Source organism: Colletotrichum costaricense (genome assembly GCF_030867565.1).
Source record: "Colletotrichum costaricense strain IMI 309622 chromosome Unknown Scaffold_1.1, whole genome shotgun sequence".
In the NCBI taxonomy this organism is placed as follows: Eukaryota; Fungi; Ascomycota; class Sordariomycetes; order Glomerellales; family Glomerellaceae; genus Colletotrichum; species Colletotrichum costaricense.
Window position 1 is genome coordinate 2,307,755 of NW_026848230.1, and position 19,662 is coordinate 2,327,416.

The following is a 19,662-nucleotide window of genomic DNA, read 5'->3' on the forward strand; positions in this document are numbered from 1 at the left end:
AAGATTCGGCAAATGCACCTGCAATCGGGAAGGCTGCTGGTAGGAATGGGACTGTTTGCGTGTTGATGTCGAGTGCCTCAGTGGCTGTTGGCGGAGCGTGGCACTCGGCTCACGCAGTGACAAGTTGATTTGACGCGATTGTGTAAGTTGCAATGAGGTATCGTAACGGTCATGCAAAGGCGTGGACGCGCGCAAAGGCTGGTGGCAAGGAATGATGACAAGATCGAGCTCCCGCAGCGAAGCGAGAGGCAAGCGAGAGAGAGAATTCAAGGCTCGTGGGAATTTTTTTGCAAGCCTCTGGGAGTTTGTTGTTGAGGAATGCAGGTGAGGCTCGCGTGCACGGCGACAATGACCTTGTTTGAGTGGGTAAAGGCAGTTGGTAAATGCGCGTGGTGGGCGTGGGCATGGGAGTTGACGTCGGGTGTGGTGTGGGAGATGGTCAATGTTGGCGGAACAGAGTACAAGTCGGGTGGAAAGTCGATCTGTCGGACACGACTTCCAAGAAGGGGATGCGGTGAATGTCAGCGAAGCCGGGGGTGCGGACCCGGGGCAACCAACAAACAGAGGGGCTCGTTGGCGGGGGGACGTCGGGAGTCTCCAGAGGGGAGTCCAAACACTGGCAACTGGACGCAGTAAGGTAAGGTACCTTGTGTACCTGTAAATCAGGGCCTAGGCTTACCTTACCTTACACAGTACAATAGGTATGTACTTGCCATAAGTCAGGGCAAGCTTGTAACGGGTTGCGACCTCCTGTGCGGCTGGCGTATCTCCACCGGCGACTAGTGGGACCCTCTCAGTGCCTCCTTGGCGCGGCGCTAAGCCTGGCATGGCACATCTGAGGCCCCTGGACCTTGGAGAAGTCTTGGAAATCTTTCGGTCACCGCCTGCGATGCCGAAAGCAAGGACCACTGACCAAGTATTTCGCACCTTTCAGAGCACTTGGATTCGGTACCTTGAGGCTTGAGGTGGGCAGAGACCCCGTCATCTTTCCCACTATTAACCTTCTCTTCAGCTTGCCTGATCCAAGTCGTGTTATCGCCCAGCTGCCCACGGAGTATTACGTCGCAGATACACAGATGCGTGGAGACTGGACTAAGGTAGATTCTCCCTTGCAGTACGTATCACTCGTTGAGATACGACTATCCATATACTGCGTAAGCCTGCACATTGTCTTGGCCAGCTTCGGCAAGGGAGAGAGGAATCCAACCCCGGCCAGCTTTTAAGAGAGTCGGTAAAAAAAGGCTTGTCTCCTAGCAGCAAACCTGGGAGGACCTGGGATGACAGCAAAAACGAGAGACGAGAATGAGGCGTGAGTGAGGATGTTCTCTGTAGAAAAGCAGGGGCACTCGTAGGCACGTCGTTTTAGTGCGATGAACAACGCAGCGCCGTCTCATGGGGAGGCCCTGCATACCTTAGCTTAGCACCATCGCACACCAAACACATTGTCTGGCGCCGACTCACTTGCCCTTGGCAACCAGAAATCTGCAAGGCAACGCAGCTAACGTTTGGCGCGTCGAATAAGGTCGCACGAAACTTGGATGGCAAGACAGACTGACGGGCGACAAGAAAGTCTGCAAGCCGGATCAAGGCCAGATCAAGGTCACGCTCGCAATCCTTCCATCTCTCTGGCATGCAAACGACGCAAGCACTCACACGACAGCTATCAGTGAGCACACCTCTTTCTAATCACGTAGCACACTTTGCATTCTCGCCCTCGCCCGTTGTATCCGTACGTCTCTTTCTCTCACTCCATCTCTCATGCATATCAAGGAAGCACTAAACACCAACCATTCCCACATCTTATTCTCCTCCTCCGCTTTCTTTCTTGTTCGCGATTCTCACGATGCTTCAGAAACAGCGGCTCTCGACCGATCTCTCTTCGCTTGCTTTTTTCGTCGCAAGATCGGCTGACTCGCCCCGGTTCATAGTACACTACAAAGTACCCCCCCTGGTGCTAAATTGCGGTTCCCCGGAGCTCCCCCAGCTATACCAAAACGGAAGAAAGTAAACAAAGGGCCCGAGCTTTGCGACGAAGCACCGCCCAACGCCCAACTCGACACTCGACCACGGCACCACAGTACCACGGCCAAAGTGGGAGACCAAGGGGGAAAAAAAGACCACTTTCACCTTGGACCAGGCCCTGGACTCCCGCTCGACAAGCGAACAAGCGAACAAGCCCGCCCGCTACCGCCGCTGTCCCAAGCAACCAGACTGCTGTCGATCCGCTTGCTTTATTAAACCCAATTGCTTTTGGTCCGCCCTAAATACACAAGCCAGGCCGTCCTGACTGACACACGACAGCCCGTTCCCTGGATACCCATTTCTTCTCTCGAAACTCTCCTAGCATACTGTCGCTTCGCCTGCGCAACTCTCTTCTCGAAATCCCTCGGTCTAGGACTCCCGGGTCGACCGTCGCCAGCTCCTCCCTCCCTCCCACTCCATCTTTGCTGCAAGGAATTCTGTTGAGCGAACAAAAACGATTCAATGACGTCCAAATCGGCCGCGATGGCCGACGAGGGTGTCGCCGAACACTATCAAGTTCTGGAGGAGCTCGGTCGTAAGTCTTGCCATTGTCTACGTCCTTTTGGAAACAATTGCGCTGACATGATGTCCAGGTGGAAGTTTCGGTGTCGTTTACAAAGCCATTGAAAAGGCCACTGGCGAGACGGTCGCCATCAAACATGTAAGTCGACGCATCGCATCTTCGACCTGGTATACTACGAACAACAGACTAACAAAGGCCTGCGCAGATCGACCTCGAGTCAAGCGAAGATGACATTCAAGAGATCCAAGGCGAGATCGCTGTGCTGAGTACATGCGCGAGTTCCTTCGTCACGCAATACAAAGGCAGTTTCCTGCGCGGCCACAAGCTCTGGATCGTCATGGAATATCTTGGTGGTGGTTCATGTCTCGACTTGGTATGTCACTTGGCGCAACACGTTTGCCGGAGTCCGGCTAGCTAACATTCCTCAGCTCAAACCCGCCAACTTTGCCGAGGTCCACATCGCCATCATCTGTCGAGAGCTTCTTCGTGGTCTCGAATACCTCCACGCCGAGGGCAAAATCCACAGAGATATCAAGGCTGCCAATGTTCTCTTGTCCGAGGCAGGAAAAGTCAAGCTGGCCGATTTCGGCGTCGCCGCTCAATTGACCAATATCAAGTCCCAGCGGAACACCTTCGTCGGCACTCCTTTTTGGATGGCCCCCGAAGTCATCCAACAGGATGGCTATGGTTTTAAGGCAGACATCTGGTCTCTCGGAATCACTGCCATGGAGATGGCCAACGGCGAACCTCCCCTGGCGCACATTCATCCGATGAAAGTTTTGTTCCACATCCCAAAGAACTCTCCTCCACGACTGGAGAACAACTTCAGCAAGGACTTTAGGGATTTTGTTGCACAGTGCTTGGTCAAGGACTCTGATCGCAGGCCTTCGGCTAAAGATCTCCTCCGTCACCGATTCATTAGATCGGCGGGCAAAGTTGAGGCCCTTCAGGAGCTGATTGCGCGCAAGCAGATGTGGGATGCGAACCAGAACCGGAGGTCCCATCCCACCTTTTACCAAGAGACCCTGCATACCATGTCTTCCAGGGACGACACGGACGAATGGGTGTTTGACACGGTCAAGTCAGTGGCGCCAAAGCGGCCGAATGGTCATGCACGGAAGCCTTCCTATTTTGCGGCAGAGGAGGCCATGCGCCGGCTCGACCCCAAGGACGCGCCGCTCGGCCCTTCGTCACCCGCTCCCGGGACAGTTCGCCGGTCGACTGTGCGTCGCCAGCCCTCGAGCCGCCAGAGTTCCGGCACACAGATCCAAACAAACGGCTCGCCTCGCTCGACCGTCGCTAGACGGCCTTTACAACCAGACATGTCGTACGGTAACTCTGGGTCCTCCGTGCGGCTCTTCCGCCGGGTGCCCTCGGATGGCTCCGTCACCGCATGGGAGGACACTTCGCCTGAGGGTACTATGGGCAATGAGAACAAAGCACCAATGCGGGCAGCCGCGATTGATACCAATAGCAAAGAGGCGCTGCTTGGGCGGCGACTCTTTAACAGGGTCCTGGACCCTACCCTCGCCGAGCTTCACGCGCAGACATCAGGCATGCAGAGGCGGGAGGCGCTTGCGAAGCTCACCGATGCCTTCGCGCTTTTGGACTCTGTTGATCCCGAGGGTGCCTACCACCTCATGCAGAACATGATGACAGCTGTCTCCCAGGATCCCAAGCTGAACCAGGCCTTGATGCCCCAGCAATCGGTCAAGATTCCGTCGGATGGCACTCCCCAAGGAACGGTTATCATCAGGAGCGCCGCTCCCACGCCATCAAGCAGCCCGACCAAGCTGATGATGGCAGCAAACAACCCGCACCTCAAGAGCCATAGGAGGCGCAATGGGTCGATTGCGACACCCGAATCTGCCGAGAAGGAACGTAGCGAGAAGACGGCCGTGGAAGCCAAGTATCCCGGTCGCCCTCCCCGGCCCGGTATGGAGCACTGCAAGCAGCTATCGGACGTGCTTTACGGCCGGTGGACGGAGGGCTTGAGAATCAGATGGCCAGCGGTCTAGATCCGATCTCTGTTTGACGGTCATCTGAAGGATATGGGTAAAGATTGACACAACATTGTTATTCACGAGAAACATGCTGTATGATGAGAAGTGTATGAACACGTCGCAGCATACCGGGTTGGACAGCACACACAAAAAGCATTGGGAGAGAGTTTTCATTTCAGCTTTGGGCAGATTGGAGAGTTACCACTGAGGGTTAGGCTTGGTTTTCATTTTCTATCCGGATGGAAGACGCTGATGATGGGACTGACTTTTTTCCGTTGATGATCTTACTTTCACGACGGGATGAGTGTCTACACGCGGCCGATTCGGGTTTTCATGTTCGCTCTTCTGCTTCGCATTGGGTTTGGCGTTTTTTGGGGTCTTCATTTGGTAGTAGTTAGATACCTCCTAGGTAGCGTCAAGATTGCGTCTTTTTCAACAATGAAAAGGGATTCGTTGCGGTATGATTCATGTTCCCGTTTGCGTGGAGATTGTGTGTAAAACATCGTGATTGATATTTGAATTAGCCAATAAGTAGTATCCTATGGCTCCTCCGCCAATGGGACATTCTTCATGGAGAGCTTTATTCTCCAGTTGATGAAGTCGTCCGTCAAGAGCTCCCCGTGCCCGGCCTCGTCGACTTTGAAGACTTCAATGGTGGGCTCGCCCGCCCGCCTGCGTATCCTCCACACGCCGTCATCGTTGATCGTCTGCCGAAGCCCTGCGACTGAGGGTTAGTGACGGCTTTATTCATACTCAAGCAGCTAATGTAGTAAAATTGGCACGACAGAAGGTAGGTTTAGAGGAATTATGGAAAAAGGAAAGTAAGAGAGTTCGAGATGAGAAGGGAGTAAGGGGGCAAGGGAGGAGAGAACCCACAAACGAGAAACTCGGCGGCGAAGTTGACGCACATGTCGCCATTCCACGTCGCTTTCCCGCGGCGCAGGACGGTATCGGGTATCTTTTCAGTCTCAATCTCCTCGACGTCGGTGAGGATGCCGTGGCGGTTGCGGAAGCCGACGATTATTTTGGGGACGCCGAGGAGGAAGGACTGGATCCAGAACTTCATGAGCTTGCGGTGGAAGTTGTCGACGTCGCGGTCGTCGCGGATGGCGAGGCTGGTCTTGAGCTCGACCCAGTTTGTGGGGGCGCCCTGCTTTTGGGGCTTCGAGTCCCAGACTTTGGAAAGGGTAGCGTAATGTCAATAGGCGATGACGATAAGCTGAGTGGGCGAGATGAGGGGCAACGTACCGGCGTCGACTTCGCCGCCTATGCAGATTACGGTTTGTCCTATACCAGTCCTGACTACGGAGCAGTATTGGGCCTTGTTGTTCACCACCTCGACGTCTCTGTTCTCGATATATTCTCTGGGCGTTTCGCCCCAGGTGTTGGGGAGCGTGGCCAACGTCTCGAACTTGTATCCTGAGTTTTCGATTAGCATGCTTCATCTGTCTGGCAGAGGAAGAAGAGAGGCTCTGGTATACCCCAGAACTGCATCACTTCGGGCGGGATCGGTCCCCGTCTCTGCTGTGCGTTTTGCTGCTTCTGAGACGCCACTTTGTACTCGTGATTCTCTTCAATGTAACTATTCCAATTGTCAGTCTGGCCGGAAGGGATGGAATCGTCACGACGTTGCTGTGCTTGCCGTACATGCAGTCCTGATTTATGTTTTGGTCAGCTCAATTGTTTGTATGTGGAAGTTATGGGAGTGTGTTCATGCGCACTTGGTACAGCGTTGCGTTCATCTCAAAGCTAGCTGTGCTGTCAGCCCCCAATCATTTGAGTAAATCTGCAATGGTGGATGCAAGACTAACCCATCACGATCCTCAAAGGGCGATGCCATGATCTGTTTTTCTCTTGGTTAGTTGAGCCTGGAACAGGGATAGCAGGAGTAACTTCATGCCTTGGTCATCATGCCACGCCATGTCACGATTTGGGCGTCAATCTTTTGACCCGTCTCCTCCTCGTGAGCCTTGATAGTCTTGAGAAGAGCTGTTAGGTGCTCGGGCTGAGAGTCGTCGTGCTTGATAAAGGTATCATAGCCTTTGGATAAGTCGGCGCCGAGGGTAGGTGGGTAGTAGTATCTCAATGAAGAGTCGCCTAGATGGAACTCATGGTTGTCGTCATATGAGAAGCAAGCGAACTCCTGATCCGTATTAGTCAAAATGTGTTAAGTTATTTCATTGATACATGAGACTCATGTTGACGAGATATCCACCGCAACAAGAAATCCGGGATGCATACCTTTGGTCGTTTGACCGGCTGGCTTGCGGCATAGAAACGCCCAATAGGCTGGATGGGGAATTGTTCCGACATGACGGCTGATGATGCAGCGTAGCACTTGGATCTGAATTTCAGAAGGCGTCGTGTTATTCCAGCAGGCATCCCATTATTCAGGAGTCGATGTGAGTAACGGGCTCGGTCGGCAGCCCCGGTCTCAAGCTTCGGTGTCGGGAGTTGAGAAAGGAGCGTCTGCGGCGCAACGGCTCGTCGAGACGGCAGGGCGGGTCAATTGGCATGGAGTCCGTCCGGGGTTAGTGGAGAACTGATGTCGACCGCTGAAGCGAACCACTGAGAGCCCTAGGTGACATCCAAACATCGCTGAAACATGCATGCGGACGGCTGGGCTAGAGCCATCCGGCACCCCTAGCTGCAGCGGGACGCCAGCACTTTCCAGGTTGACAAGCCAGCTCCATCCACTTCAACCACGAATACAACTTCATCAACTTGGAATCCTCACCCCCCTTCGCCCGGTCACCAACAGATTGACAGCACGATTGACTCGAGAATAAGCGCCGCATCTCTCCTTCGAGCCGATCATCGCTCCCTACCGATACTTGCCGGTCCTCACTCCCTGACGACCCCTCGTTCGCGATGCGATTCCCCTCCCTACCGACCTAATTCGCTATACATACCTGCTCCCGCACCATGTCCAATCGGTACGGCGGTGGCGGCGGCTACCGCAACGGCAACGGATATGGCAACTTTGGCAGGCAAGAAGAGGATTACGATCCATACGGAAATGGATATTCAGGCAGCGACAGAGGAGGCGGCGGTGACCGATACGCCGTGGGATCACCGCCAGCGATGAACCCCCGATCACCACCTACACTTCGAAGCGGGGGCCCACCGCCAGTCCGCAGCCGCGAGCGCATCCAGGAGACGAACGCGGAAAGACAGATTGGCCAGGTCCTTGAGCGCGTCAAGGTGGAGTGGCCGGCAATGTGCCAGACCGACTGCGTGCCCGTCCAGCTCGCCCTCCAGCTCCTCGACACCAGCTCAGTAGGCCGCGCGCACGACTACAATCAGTTCCGACAGACGCACGACTATCTGCAAAATTCCCTCAAAGGCATCGTCCACGAGCACCACCAGGGCTTCAACAGTTCGATCGGAACGTTCCACAAGATCCAGGGGAGCATCCAGGCCTCGCAGAAGAGGGTGCGCACGCTCAAGGACTCCCTGCTGACGTCCAAGGTGAGCCTCTGCACGTCGGACCCGGACCTTAAGAAGCTCTCGGCCACATCTCAGGCTTACGATGAGCTGCTCACCACGCTTAACGAGCTGGAGGAGCTGCGTCTGGTGCCGGATCAACTAGAAGCCCGCATCTCCGAGAAGCGCTTCCTAAGTGCAGTTGAGGTCTTGCAGAATGCTCTTCGCAAACTGAGGAAACCAGAGCTGGACGATATTGGTGCTCTGAGCGATCTGAGGGGCTACCTTGCCAATCAGGATACAGCACTCATGGACATCTTGGTTGAGGAGCTGCATGAGCACCTCTACCTCAAGTCGCCGTATTGTCAAGAGCGGTGGCAGAACCTCGCCAAGACTCAAGGCGCTCTCAAGGAGGGCAACTACGAATCAATCACCATTGCTCCTTTCCACCAGGTCTTGGACGCCATGGATTTCGAAGCATCGGCGACTGAAGATCCGGCCAAAAACCCGGAGGCTGACACCTTCTCATACGTGTCACTGCTCGTGGAGTCCCTTAACAAATTAGGAAGATTAGAGACGGCTGTTGACACTCTCAAGCAGAGACTACCTGTCGAGCTGTTTACCATTGTGAATGAGACACTTAACGAGGTCGACCAACGGCATCCTAGCTCATTACGCGGCGGCTCGACCAACTCTCAGGGACTGCACATCTACGGCAGTCGAGAGACCCAAATGAGAGCAGATGTCATTTACGATCTCCTGTGGACGCTTTTTGGCAAGTTTGAGGCTATTGCTGAGGGTCACCGCGTGTTCCACGAGGCGATCAAGGCCCTCATCCGACGAGAAGGCGCTGGAAACAACAGCGCTCTGTTGGGTAGCTTCAAGGAGCTTTGGAATCTCTACCAGAACGAGATTCGTTCTTTGCTGCACAACTACGTCACCACGGACGCCGACGTGTACCAGTTTAGTACATCACCAAAGCTTGGGACTAATGCTAATGGTAAAAAGGATGCCGCTAGAGAGCACCTATTCAAGTTTTCTGAGGGCGACCCCAAAGCTGTTGATATGACGACTGAATACGAGGCTCTTGAGAGCATTATCCGATCTGCCGTTCCCGGCTTGACTGACACTTCTCGGAAGGCCGGGGCTGACAAGAAGCGACCAGTACCCGAGGGCAGCACCAAGAGAGGAGGAGGCGCTACAGGTTGGGAGAACAAGCAGACAACTGGTACATACAAGTCTCTGGTCGAGCCCAGCGTCTTTAACATGAGCTTGCTCCTCCCTCCTACTCTTGTCTTCCTTCAGCGTCTCAAGATGATTGTACCACCGGGCTCAGATCTTGCCACCAGCACATTGACGTCCTTCTTGGATAACTTCCTGGTCAACGTCTTCCAGCCTCAGCTGGATGAGACTCTCGGAAAGTTGAGCGATACCATCTTTGGCGAAGCTGATACATTTTTACAAGACCAGGAATGGACTCAAGTTGCCAGACGCCCCGTCTTCAAGGGCACGACAGCTTTCTTTGCCATTGTCACAGCTTTCTGCCGCATGCTGGGCACCATCCCACACGATCAGGCTTTGAGCACGCTCATCATTACCCAGATGATGAGATACTACGACCGTGCTTTTGGATGGTACAAGTCCCTTGTGAGCAAAACTCAGGCGCAACCAGACAAGCCCACAAAGCTACGCATGTCTGCAGCGATGGCTCTAGAGGAGGGCGATGTCCAAGAAACTATCAAGCAACTGTGGACATCGGACACACTGGAGCGCGAACTTCTCGAGAAGGAAGTCGGTTTGCTCATTGTTCAGACCAATGAGAAGCGCATGGAGATGGCCGACATCATCCAAGACAAGGACACCATCTCTTCTCTTTGTCTTTTATATACCAGCATGAAGTGGCTTGCAGTCAAGATCTCAGGTCTGCGTCACATTACTCGCAACGAATCCGACTCTTCCCGCCCAAACATGAACCGAGGCTCGAGCAAGCGGTGGACGCTCATGAACGACCCCAACAAGGCGACAAACGAAGATGGACCTGTGTGTCTGCCAATGACGCAGGAGACCGTCCAGTAAGTTTTCTTCTCTTCTTGAAGTCCCCATACCATTCTTGCCTTGCTAACACAAATACCAGGGCTTTCGATGGAATCGTCTCGTCGTTTGAAGAACTTGCCGGCACCGCGCTCTTGACCCTCCACATGGAGATTCGATGCGAAATCATCTACTCCCTCCGCACTGCCCTGTCCACCGACACGGCCCCCTATCTTCTCGACCAGGAAGTTACGGAGCCTGATCCGCAAATCCTCAATCTCAACTCGGACCTCGTCCTCTACGATGAGACTATTGCGCGGTACCTTCGCGCCAAGGAAACGGCCTTCATCCGCACCGGTCTGGGCTTGCTCATCAACGACTACCTAGTCACCAACGCTGCCTTTGTCTCGCCCATGAACGCAAAGGGATGCGGCCGCATGCAGCTCAACATCTTGGTCCTGCAGCAGAACCTCAAGAACGTGGAGGAGGGCGTCGACCTCGCGCGCGCGTCAAATTACTTTGCCCTCTTTGACAAGGGACCCGACGCTATTGTCGAAAAGGCCAGCGAAGATAAGGACAAGGACGAGCACGCGGACCCGTCTGACACATTTAGCTACGAAGAGCTGAGGACGCTGCTGGAACTGTGCTTCAGCGAGCAGCTGTCCAACCCCGAGCGGGGGATCGCCAGCGCCGCCAAGAGGCAGATGGCGGATAAGATGCTTGGGCTTAGCGAGCACATGTGGCAGACTTAGAAGACGGAGAGAGAAGTGGTCTTTTTTTTTTCATGGCTGATGATGTGTAGTTGATTCGATCACGGCTGGCTGGCTATGATTTAACTCTACTTGCACTTTGCGAGGCGTTCAGGAGAGGTAGAGAAACAGAGAAAGAGGGTTACTGACATCATCTGGACTTGCCCTATCATGTGGTTTCGGTCCTACTGCGTGGCTACGACACACACACCAGAGTTGTCGTTTCCGATTCATCACCGAAATCTGGGAGAAATGACACCCTGCAAGTCTTTATGAAATTTTGGGGGGGTATTATTCTTGTAGTCTATAGCTTTTTCAATGCCAGCAAACTTTTCCCAACCACATGTACACGAAAACACATGCACACAATTCGTAATTCTTCCGCGTCCACCTTTTCTCGTCCTTCCATCTCTCTCATACATTTCACCCATACATCCCGCCACTCAGACTCGCAGCACCCCAGCACCATCCATCACCAATCCTCTCACGAAGAAGCAACGAGATCTCTCCCCCTGTTGATCTGCACCTTCTTGTCCTCGCCACCGCTGACCAGACCCCACGTCTGGTCCCACGCGAGGCCAAACACCTTGACGCCCTCGCCGCCGGCGGGCGCCTTCTTGCCTTTGAGCCACTCCCGACCGATAGAGTAGACGGCCTCGCTGACGCTGCCGCCGCCCTCGTCCTTTGTCGCGGGCCGCACGCTCCGCAGATCCCAGATCTTGACGGTGCCGTCGTGCGACGCCGACGCCAGGCTGTAGTCGTTGTCCGGGGAGGGCGCGAGCGCCGAGACCATGTTGGCGTGGCCGCGGAGGGTGAGGACCGAGGTGGCGGACGCCGAGGCGCGGGGGTCGAGGAGGGTGACGTGGCGGGCCGAGGAGCCGGCGGCCACGAGGGAGGAGTTGCGCGGCATGGGCGCGAGGCAGAGGAGCGGGTGGAGGGTGGTGAGGGTGGAGACGACGGAGGCGGTGGTGAGGTCGAGGGTGCGGAGGGTGTGGTCCGCCGATACGGAGTAGGCGACGGTGGCGTCGGTGGGGTGGAAGGCGGCGCCCGTGACGGAGGCGTCGGCGGCGTGGGCCTGGATCATGGCCAGGGCGCCCTTTTGCGGGACGGTGACGGACGAGTTGGAGAGCTTGGCGCGCTTGACGCTGCTGGCGTGGGTGGCGGGGATGTCGTCGGCGTCGACGTCCGGGCTGCCCTTTTTCGAGGCCAGCCAGAGGCCGACGCGGCCGTCGGCGGAGGCGGTGAGCATCTTCTTGGAGGCGCCGTGGACGGCGAGCGAGTTGATCATCTTCTTGTGGCCGTGGAGCTCGAGCGTGGGCTTGAGCTCGCCCGAGAAGCGGTCGGCCGACTCGGCGTACTTCCAGACGACGACCTTCTGGTCCAGGCCGACGGAGGCGATCTGCGTCGACGAGAGGAATTTGGCGTCCGTCAGGAGCTTGGCGTGGCCACCGGCGCGGGCCGAGGGGGAGGTCGCGAGGCACTGGCCGGAGCCGTCCCAGATGCGGACGAGGCCGTCGTAGCCGGCGGAGAGGATGCGGTCTTGGCCGTGGGCGAGGGCGTCGCCGGACCAGCGGCCCGCGGCCGAGGTGGCGGAGAGTACGTCGACGGCGGCGACCCAGTCGTCGTGCTCAAAGGATGCCTCGTAGACGGGGGGCAGCAGACTGCGGACGTACTGCAACGTGAGCGTCGTCTCGAAGGAGAGGCCATTCTCCTTGAGGTATTCTTCGATCGTGGTCCGTAGGTAGGTTCCGTTGACGAGGAAGTCGAGAGGCACGGGGGAGGAGGTGTTGAGCATGGACTCGGAGTTCAATATCCTTGAGAGGCCATATCGCTTGATGTCTATAGATGAGTTGTACAAGATCAGAGTCCGTGGGAAGCCAGTAGGTTGGGATATCCGGTCGGGCATGCATACCTGCGGGCACAATCAACTGCCTCTTGCTCTCGTCCAACTGCAAATCCTCATGCGTTGTCGTGAAGTTCACCTTCACCTGGGCCACTGAGGACTCCATTGCGAAGAGGGTCTGAAATCTTTCTTGTTGCGATTGGCTCAAAGCTTCCGAGTGAGAATCGAAATTGAACCTAATATTCGTAAATACCGGACAGTTTGGTTGCTTTATACCCTGTGATAAAGTAATAGTCCGAGGGCAGCGAGAGTGGCTTCGATTGGTTTCCCGTATGTTGGAGTTCGGTGGTTGATAGACGGGGCATTTCCAATTTTTTTTTTTCCTTTCCCCAAGCTTGATGTCAGCCTTGCAGGAGACTTCCACCCCGCCGAGCTAGGCATATCCAATCATGGCTCCAGCGCAAAAAAGGGACCAACGCTAGGGCCAGCAGGCTGAACAATGCCCCGCATCCGCTGACTTCCGCACAGGGGCTTGAGGACGTACTCAGTATCAAGTCACAAGGGACCGACTTACTACCCTGCGCAACGGGCTTGTCCGCTATCACAATCAAACACAAGTTGGACCGATGACGTTAATGGCCTTTTCCGCTGTCCAGGTCACTCATTCGGCTACTGAAACCACCATTGTATACTAAATTGCTTAGGAAAGAATCTGTGCCTGTTTTGAGCTACCTTGTCGAGATCGGAATCCTTGATCTCATATCCACCAGGGCTTTCGCCCGGTCCATTGCCAACCCATGAACCATTTTCAAGTAATCATACATACTGAAGGCACGCTGCCTGAAAAACGAAGGACAACGCCCGTCGTGTCAGTATCAGCCAGGCTGATTCAGACGGCGTTGTCAAGAGCAACTTGCTCCTTGCTCGCCTCTAAAATGAAGGCCTCCTCAATGGCGGACCTCCGGCGGAACACCCTTAGCCAACGCTCACCCCAGCGGCGAAGCAGGGCATCGCGTTGACCGGCTCCGTCCATCTCCTCCATCATCTCGTCCTTGCTGCCTGAAGCCCAGCTAACTAGCGCATCCTCCATCGCTTTGAAGAGATCGCGCATCGCCTTGGTGTCTCTCTCCTTCAAATCCTCGTCGGCCTCGGCCTCCTTGGTCAGAAGTTGTCTGACGCGGCCAGTCACCTTGGACACGGTACCAAACACCAGCTCAAAGACGTGAGGCTGCGCCAAAGAATCGCCCGAAGATTGTCCTTGCACGTGGCTGCCTCCGGAGAGAGCCCACTCAATGACCGAAATGGGCAAAAGGATCGAGTAGTTCAAAAGCTTTTCGACGATGGAAATGGCAACACCGGGTTGCGCCGCCCAGTACGACATGACTGCAGTAATGATTTGGGACTTAGCCGCCTCGGATGCCGCGCCAACGTCGAGCAGACGATCCTTGGTGCGCTCAATGCACGCGAGTACGTGACTGAGCGACTTGGACCCGACCCAGCACACGGCTGTGACAAAGACATCGGTGCTCGTCACCAAAGGATCCAGACTGCGCTCTATCGCAAGTGAGTGGATCCGTTCGATAATCGGCTGGAACTCTTCGTCAGGTGCTTTGCGTCTCAGCAGAGCAGCGATCTCGCGACCCTCTGCAGAAAAGGGCGTACCTGTCGTATCTGTCAGTCTACTAAACTTCTCGCTAATCGCAGCTCGTCACTTACTCTCATCACTAAACTTGAAGTCTGGAACATCCTTTTCCTTCTCGGGCCCAATCAGTGATTGGTATGGCTCGGGCAGTGTGCCCTTGATACGCTGAGCGAAACTGAGCCGGATCTCCTTGTCGAGAGCGCCAATAATGAATGCCTTCTGAGGGTGAAGGTCAGGCAGATACACGTCATCAACCCACTCCGTCCACTTCCAGGTGAAGCCAAAGTTGCTCAAGTGATGCGAGAACCAGTCAACAAACCTCTGAGAGAGCTCCAGGTCGATTCGGCTAGAGTTGCGGTACATGTGCCGGATTGCTCGACCCAAGCTGGGAGCAATTGCCGCAGGCGCAATCTTGCAGGCCTCGGTCAGGACTGAGTGGTAGTAAACAAGCTTGTGTTCCGGAAGTGGAAGCTGGAAGAGTTGTGAAAACACGGCATCTACAGCTACATCCTCGGGCTTCCACGTTGAGCGGCCAGTTTCGACGTCCCGAAGTCTGTCAAAGGGGGTTGCACGCTTGACGAAAGTTGAGTCTGAGAAGTAGCAATCTAGGTCAATAAGATACCGCGCAGTAACGTTGCGGTTGAAGTCGAGAATGTTAATCGTATCAACCAGGCCATCTCTGACCAGCGACGCGGCAATATCCGTGACAGGCGGGACAGACTCGACGTCCTGAGTGCTATAAACCGAATAGTAGACTTCAGGGAATAGCGGTCTTGATCCAGCGACAATCTTCTCGGGTACTGTGATGGTGGGGAGGGTATGCTTTGTAGCATTATCCAGCTTCTCTTGTGCTTCGATCTCCTCTAGGGGCAGCTTCCAGGGCCTAGGCAGGCAAGATAGCTCCCAGCCGTTGGCCGCTTCATGCTGCAGTTGCTTTTGGAGCATGCCGATGAAGCTCATGGACCCGGTAGGCTGGTCCTGCTTCTCGGCGAGGTACGGATCGATCAGAACTTGCAGGGCGTGAGGCTCTGAGGCAATGATTTCGGTCTTGTCCATCAGGTCGGCGGCTTTTTGGAGCCACTGATCGGGCGTTGCTGACATGATGTACGGAATCGTGAGAAGAATAATCTTCACAAGCTCGGTGCCAATGGTCTACAAGGATGTTAGCAACTTGGGTAAACATAGCGAAGGACAAAGGATATCTACGTCATCAGAGCTCGCGGTTTGCAAGTCTACCGCTCGGCCAAATAGCTCCTCGAGGACGGGGAAAATTCCCTCGCCATCCAAAGAGCTTTGTAGGCACGCAAGCAACTTGAGATAGAGCTTCACATCTCTCCATTCACCCGCTTGGATCTTCTCTTGAGTCGCGACGCTCAGCTTGGTGAGAACCTCATCCACAATCTCGGGCTTCAGCGTGTTCACGAGAAGAACCACACCAGCGACGAACGGTGTCTTGAGCGGTTGCTCTAGCGAAAGCTGTAAGACGAGACTGACGAAGCTCTCGCGGAGTTCGGCGTCCTCTGCGTTTTCGGCGACGACGTGCGCGATGCCTTGGACCTCTTCATGCCAGCGTCGCAGCGGGGATTCGGCGAGAGAGAGGAGCTGTCTTCGCACTCTCACAGGAAGGGGCGCAGTATCGATCCTTCGTCGCGACTGTCGGTGATCGTTATCGTCGTCGTCTGTCGTAGCCAGAGTCAGTTGGCGAGATTGCGCTGAAACAGAGACAAGGTGCACAATGGGGAGAAAGGCTCACCTCGATACCTTCTCTTCCTGTTGTTGTAGCCTCCACCGCCGCCACCGCCACCATGATAACGTCTTCTCTCGTAGTCGCCCATATCAACCAGCTGCGTATTTGATGATTGGGCAAGGTTAGATATGGTGATGGTGTGTGTGAGAAGGCCAATTGGTAAACCGGGGACGAGATCTTTCAGTTGCACGTAGCCTCGAGGCAGGATCCATCGAAAAGTGACGGAGCAAAGACGCGAGCTTCCCCTGCTAGCAACTGTGAGTTCAGGTACTAAGGCAGGTGCAGGCCGCGTCCATTGGCCCCAGTGAGCCCCTGCCTGCCCGCCAAGACCACCAGACGTTGCGTTTTGGCCTGAGGCAGAACCACACAGAGACAGGACACACCCAGGTTCCCGCTAGAGCCATAGCTAGGTACCTCACTCGTATCCTCACGTTGTGTGAATACCTCTCTGTACACCCGACCTCACTAAATGGTCTCTTGGCTTCAAGTTTCTACTTTCGGCGGTCGAGAATAATACATCATCACATGCAAACAAGTGTGAAACAATACCAGCCATGAGCCCAGAATGAAGAATAGAGTCGATTGCCTGGCAGTTGTTCTGCTAGGCCACTCCGAGCCAAATTCATAATAGCAGCCTTTCCCAATGTCTGAGCAAAGTAGCCAGTCCCGACCCTTTTAATTGACCTCCTTGGCTCGCCGTCGTTGCGTTGCCATAAATAAACAGAGAAAGCTAAAATCTTTTCCTCGGAATCATGCCTAATACCAATCCAGACCTACCGCCCACGTCTCCCAACCAACAGGAGAGGGCATCCCGACTCCAGAGCTTCCTCCTTTCTCTACCAGCAACCATGAGATGATTTAACCCCATAATCGTACGTAGTATCTTCCCTGCACTCCCGAGTTCTGATAATTGAGGAAGTCTTGCCAGACCATACTGAGTGACGAGAAGACGAAGAAAGGCGAGGCTGAACCGTCCAGACAATCGTTTGCCAAAGCGTCCTGAAGCGTTTTCGATAATAAGGTGAAGAACAAATTGAAAGCCATTCAGAATCCTGTATCGTGATATAGTCCAGAATGGCGTCTTTCGCAATACGCAGCAATACAGCCTCCTATGAAAAGGTGGTCATGTATTGCGGGATCCGTAGGCGTACCCCAATAGCCCAGTTCTTGCCGTGCCTCCTCTACACTGTAGTGGAAGGGCCGACACTTGACGAAGCACAAGATACCTCGCAAATCCTCGCCAGTAAGCCTTTGCGCTTTGAGCATTCGATGCAGTCCAGCTTCAAGTCGTCATCGCACGTGTAACATCTCATCGTCATTTGGTCCATCGTCCGGTCGAGGCCGATGCCCCTACATTTCATGCAAGAACTCCATCTCGGTGTGCGCTGGTCGAACGATAGGCTTGCAGCCGAGATAAGTCGGGAACGATCCACGAGTGCGCTGAGTTCCTGGACAAGTCTTCGGCTGGCTCAATCCAATTTGGCCATCATGTCGGCCTTTGGGATCGGAGTAAAGTTGTCAATGTCCAATCCTCTTCCTGCGAGTACGGGCTTGATGTGCGCGGGCACCAACTGGTGGTTCAGGTTCGGGGCAATCGATAGTTCTAGCAAAGTTGTCAGAAATTACGAAGCGGACGTAATCGGAGTAGAATACTGACCATGTCGAGTGAAGTCGAAAAGAGGTGGCAGATCCCGAATCTCGCCGCTTTGATGACGAGAGTCGGGCAATCTCGTGCTCGGGTCTCTCAGCTCATCAAAGAAAGGATGAACCATGGCTTCCACAGCCGCTTGTCTCTCGGTAGGGGTGTACTCAAGAAGGCGCGCGATCAAGTCAATGGCGTTCGCATCTGCCTTCCTAAAGACCTTAGCGAAGGGGTGCGGCTTGATCTGTGGGAATTTGTGTTCCATGTAGTTAGGGTTCATGGTGCGAATCTGCTCTCGTGTTGGAGTGCCCAGGACCTTGATGATCTCGACTAATTGATCAATGCCTGACTCTCCAGGGAAGAGGGGTTGTCCGAGCATCAGTTCTGCCATAACACAACCGGTAGACCATACGTCTGTCATAAAATGTTAGCATTAGGGGTTCGCCGACGGTATCAATGAGCTCACCAATCTTGGTAGTGTAGTTTGTGGCACCAAAAATCAGTTCTGGTGCACGGTAGTATCGAGAGCAGATATACGACACATTTGGCTCGTTCTCGACCAAGATCTTGGCGCTACCGAAATCGCAAAGCTTCAAGATGCCTGAAGTAGGATCAAGGAGAAGGTTTTGAGGCTTGATATCACGATGGCAAATGCCTTGAGAATGGATGTAGGCGAGGGCGCGGAAGAGCTGGTAGATGTAAAGCTTAACCTCGAGAATGGGCATTGTCGTCTTCATCTTGTTGAAGAAACGGGACGCACGGTAAACGGTCTCGGGAACGAACTCCTGGACAAGGTTGAGATACACCTCATCTTTCTGTGTCGTGTCAGCATATATTCGGGTTCGGGCATAGACAATGCTTACGCGTTCGCCGTTGGAGTAGTAAAACGCCTTCAGCTGTACGATGTTGGGATGCCGGACAATCCGCATGATCTGCAGTTCTCGGTTCTTTGGACAAGTCAGCATGCCATAGCAAAACATGGTCGGTAGATAGTATGGCGAACCTTGAACCTCTTGTCCTGGAGGACACGCTTGATAGCCGCATCTTCTCCTGAAGGCGAGAGCTTGGTCTGGAAGACGACACCAAAAGAGCCGTTGCCAACAATCTTGCATTGCGTGTACTGGAGATCTCTTGTCTCTCCAGTGATCCCGTCCTGGACCTTTTCGCGAATAACCTCTGGCAGTCACGTTAGTATGGCCATGGAAGGAATTGGTTTCCAGCTGGCTGTAGCTTACCTCCCATTCTGAGAGTGTTGAAGGCGGCGGGGCGGTTCTGCGCCATGGCTCGGAAGGTGTTGTCAGCACGGCAAAGCCCTGCTATTGTTGGCCGATGTTGGGCAAGTTGAGATCGAGAGGAGTGAGGGGTAACGGATCCGAGACTCGAAGGCGGGCCGTGATGGGCAGCGGAGGACGAGAACTATGCTTCGCTGGCGTGGGATTCGTGCAAGGGTGATTGCACGAGAGTGAAGTAGGGAGCCGACGAACCAATCGCTTGCTTCGAGAGCCAAAGAAATGGATGCAGGTGTGGTCGCGAGGCAGGTTGTAATTGAGAGCGGCGCCGGTAGCGGATTCGCGTCGGGGATCGGTTCAGTCTCGCCCGCTAAGGGAATTTTGGATTTGTGTCAAAGTCGACGTTGAGCAATCTCCGGGGAGCTGATGATTTGGTTGATTAGCAGCCCGTCTGGCAGTGTAAGATTTGAACAAGTCGGTGGTGATTGATAGGTTGACGATGGAGCAGGGTATGGAGCGTGTTGTGCGACGAGCAGTGATGAGCGAGGATGACGGACGGACGGTCGAGGGGTGCGGGGTGGGGAGGTATTTTGACAGGGAGAGGGAGAAAATGGCAGGGCAGGGGAATATGAATGATGGCGACGATGCAAGGCGAATGGTGGCAAGGCGAGGAGCAGAAGAAGCGGAAGTATTGGAAGAGGTGAGGTAGCAGCCAGCGGAGGAAGAGGAGGGCAGAGCAAGCCAGGACAGGACAGGTTTAGGACGTGGAAGACAGACAAGACAGAGAGGATAAGAGGGGGTGGGC

At 54.6% G+C, this 19,662-nt stretch overlaps 6 protein-coding genes across 6 annotated transcripts; 2 read left to right on the forward strand and 4 right to left on the reverse strand.

Annotated features, from left to right (window-relative positions):
- Positions 1-2,484: 2,484 nt before the first annotated feature.
- CCOS01_00826 (uncharacterized protein) lies at positions 2,485-4,563 on the forward strand (the record flags this gene model as incomplete). Its single annotated transcript, XM_060449022.1, has 4 exons — positions 2,485-2,557; positions 2,616-2,683; positions 2,751-2,918; positions 2,974-4,563. The coding sequence occupies 4 exons, from the start codon at positions 2,485-2,487 to the stop codon at positions 4,561-4,563; spliced, it is 1,899 nt and encodes a 632-aa protein (XP_060320460.1).
- A 524-nt stretch (positions 4,564-5,087) lies between these two features.
- Positions 5,088-6,861, reverse strand: CCOS01_00827 (uncharacterized protein; the record flags this gene model as incomplete). Its single annotated transcript, XM_060449023.1, has 9 exons — positions 5,088-5,266; positions 5,425-5,724; positions 5,797-5,967; positions 6,030-6,130; positions 6,196-6,203; positions 6,270-6,297; positions 6,360-6,391; positions 6,476-6,691; positions 6,790-6,861. 9 exons carry the CDS (start codon positions 6,859-6,861, stop codon positions 5,088-5,090), a joined length of 1,107 nt encoding a protein of 368 aa, XP_060320461.1.
- Positions 6,862-7,473: 612 nt separating this feature from the next.
- Positions 7,474-10,757, forward strand: CCOS01_00828 (Sec8 exocyst complex component specific domain-containing protein; the record flags this gene model as incomplete). The annotated part of the gene is made up of 2 exons (XM_060449024.1): positions 7,474-10,046; positions 10,109-10,757. The coding sequence occupies 2 exons, from the start codon at positions 7,474-7,476 to the stop codon at positions 10,755-10,757; spliced, it is 3,222 nt and encodes a 1,073-aa protein (XP_060320462.1).
- Positions 10,758-11,238: 481 nt separating this feature from the next.
- Positions 11,239-12,763, reverse strand: CCOS01_00829 (ribosome biogenesis protein ytm-1; the record flags this gene model as incomplete). The annotated part of the gene is made up of 2 exons (XM_060449025.1): positions 11,239-12,593; positions 12,667-12,763. 2 exons carry the CDS (start codon positions 12,761-12,763, stop codon positions 11,239-11,241), a joined length of 1,452 nt encoding a protein of 483 aa, XP_060320463.1.
- Positions 12,764-13,486: 723 nt separating this feature from the next.
- Positions 13,487-16,074, reverse strand: CCOS01_00830 (uncharacterized protein; the record flags this gene model as incomplete). Its single annotated transcript, XM_060449026.1, has 4 exons — positions 13,487-14,259; positions 14,314-15,391; positions 15,446-15,918; positions 15,993-16,074. 4 exons carry the CDS (start codon positions 16,072-16,074, stop codon positions 13,487-13,489), a joined length of 2,406 nt encoding a protein of 801 aa, XP_060320464.1.
- Positions 16,075-17,455: 1,381 nt separating this feature from the next.
- Positions 17,456-18,909, reverse strand: CCOS01_00831 (uncharacterized protein; the record flags this gene model as incomplete). Its single annotated transcript, XM_060449027.1, has 6 exons — positions 17,456-17,589; positions 17,644-18,042; positions 18,095-18,443; positions 18,492-18,575; positions 18,632-18,804; positions 18,864-18,909. The coding sequence occupies 6 exons, from the start codon at positions 18,907-18,909 to the stop codon at positions 17,456-17,458; spliced, it is 1,185 nt and encodes a 394-aa protein (XP_060320465.1).
- Between the last annotated feature and the right edge of the window lie 753 nt (positions 18,910-19,662).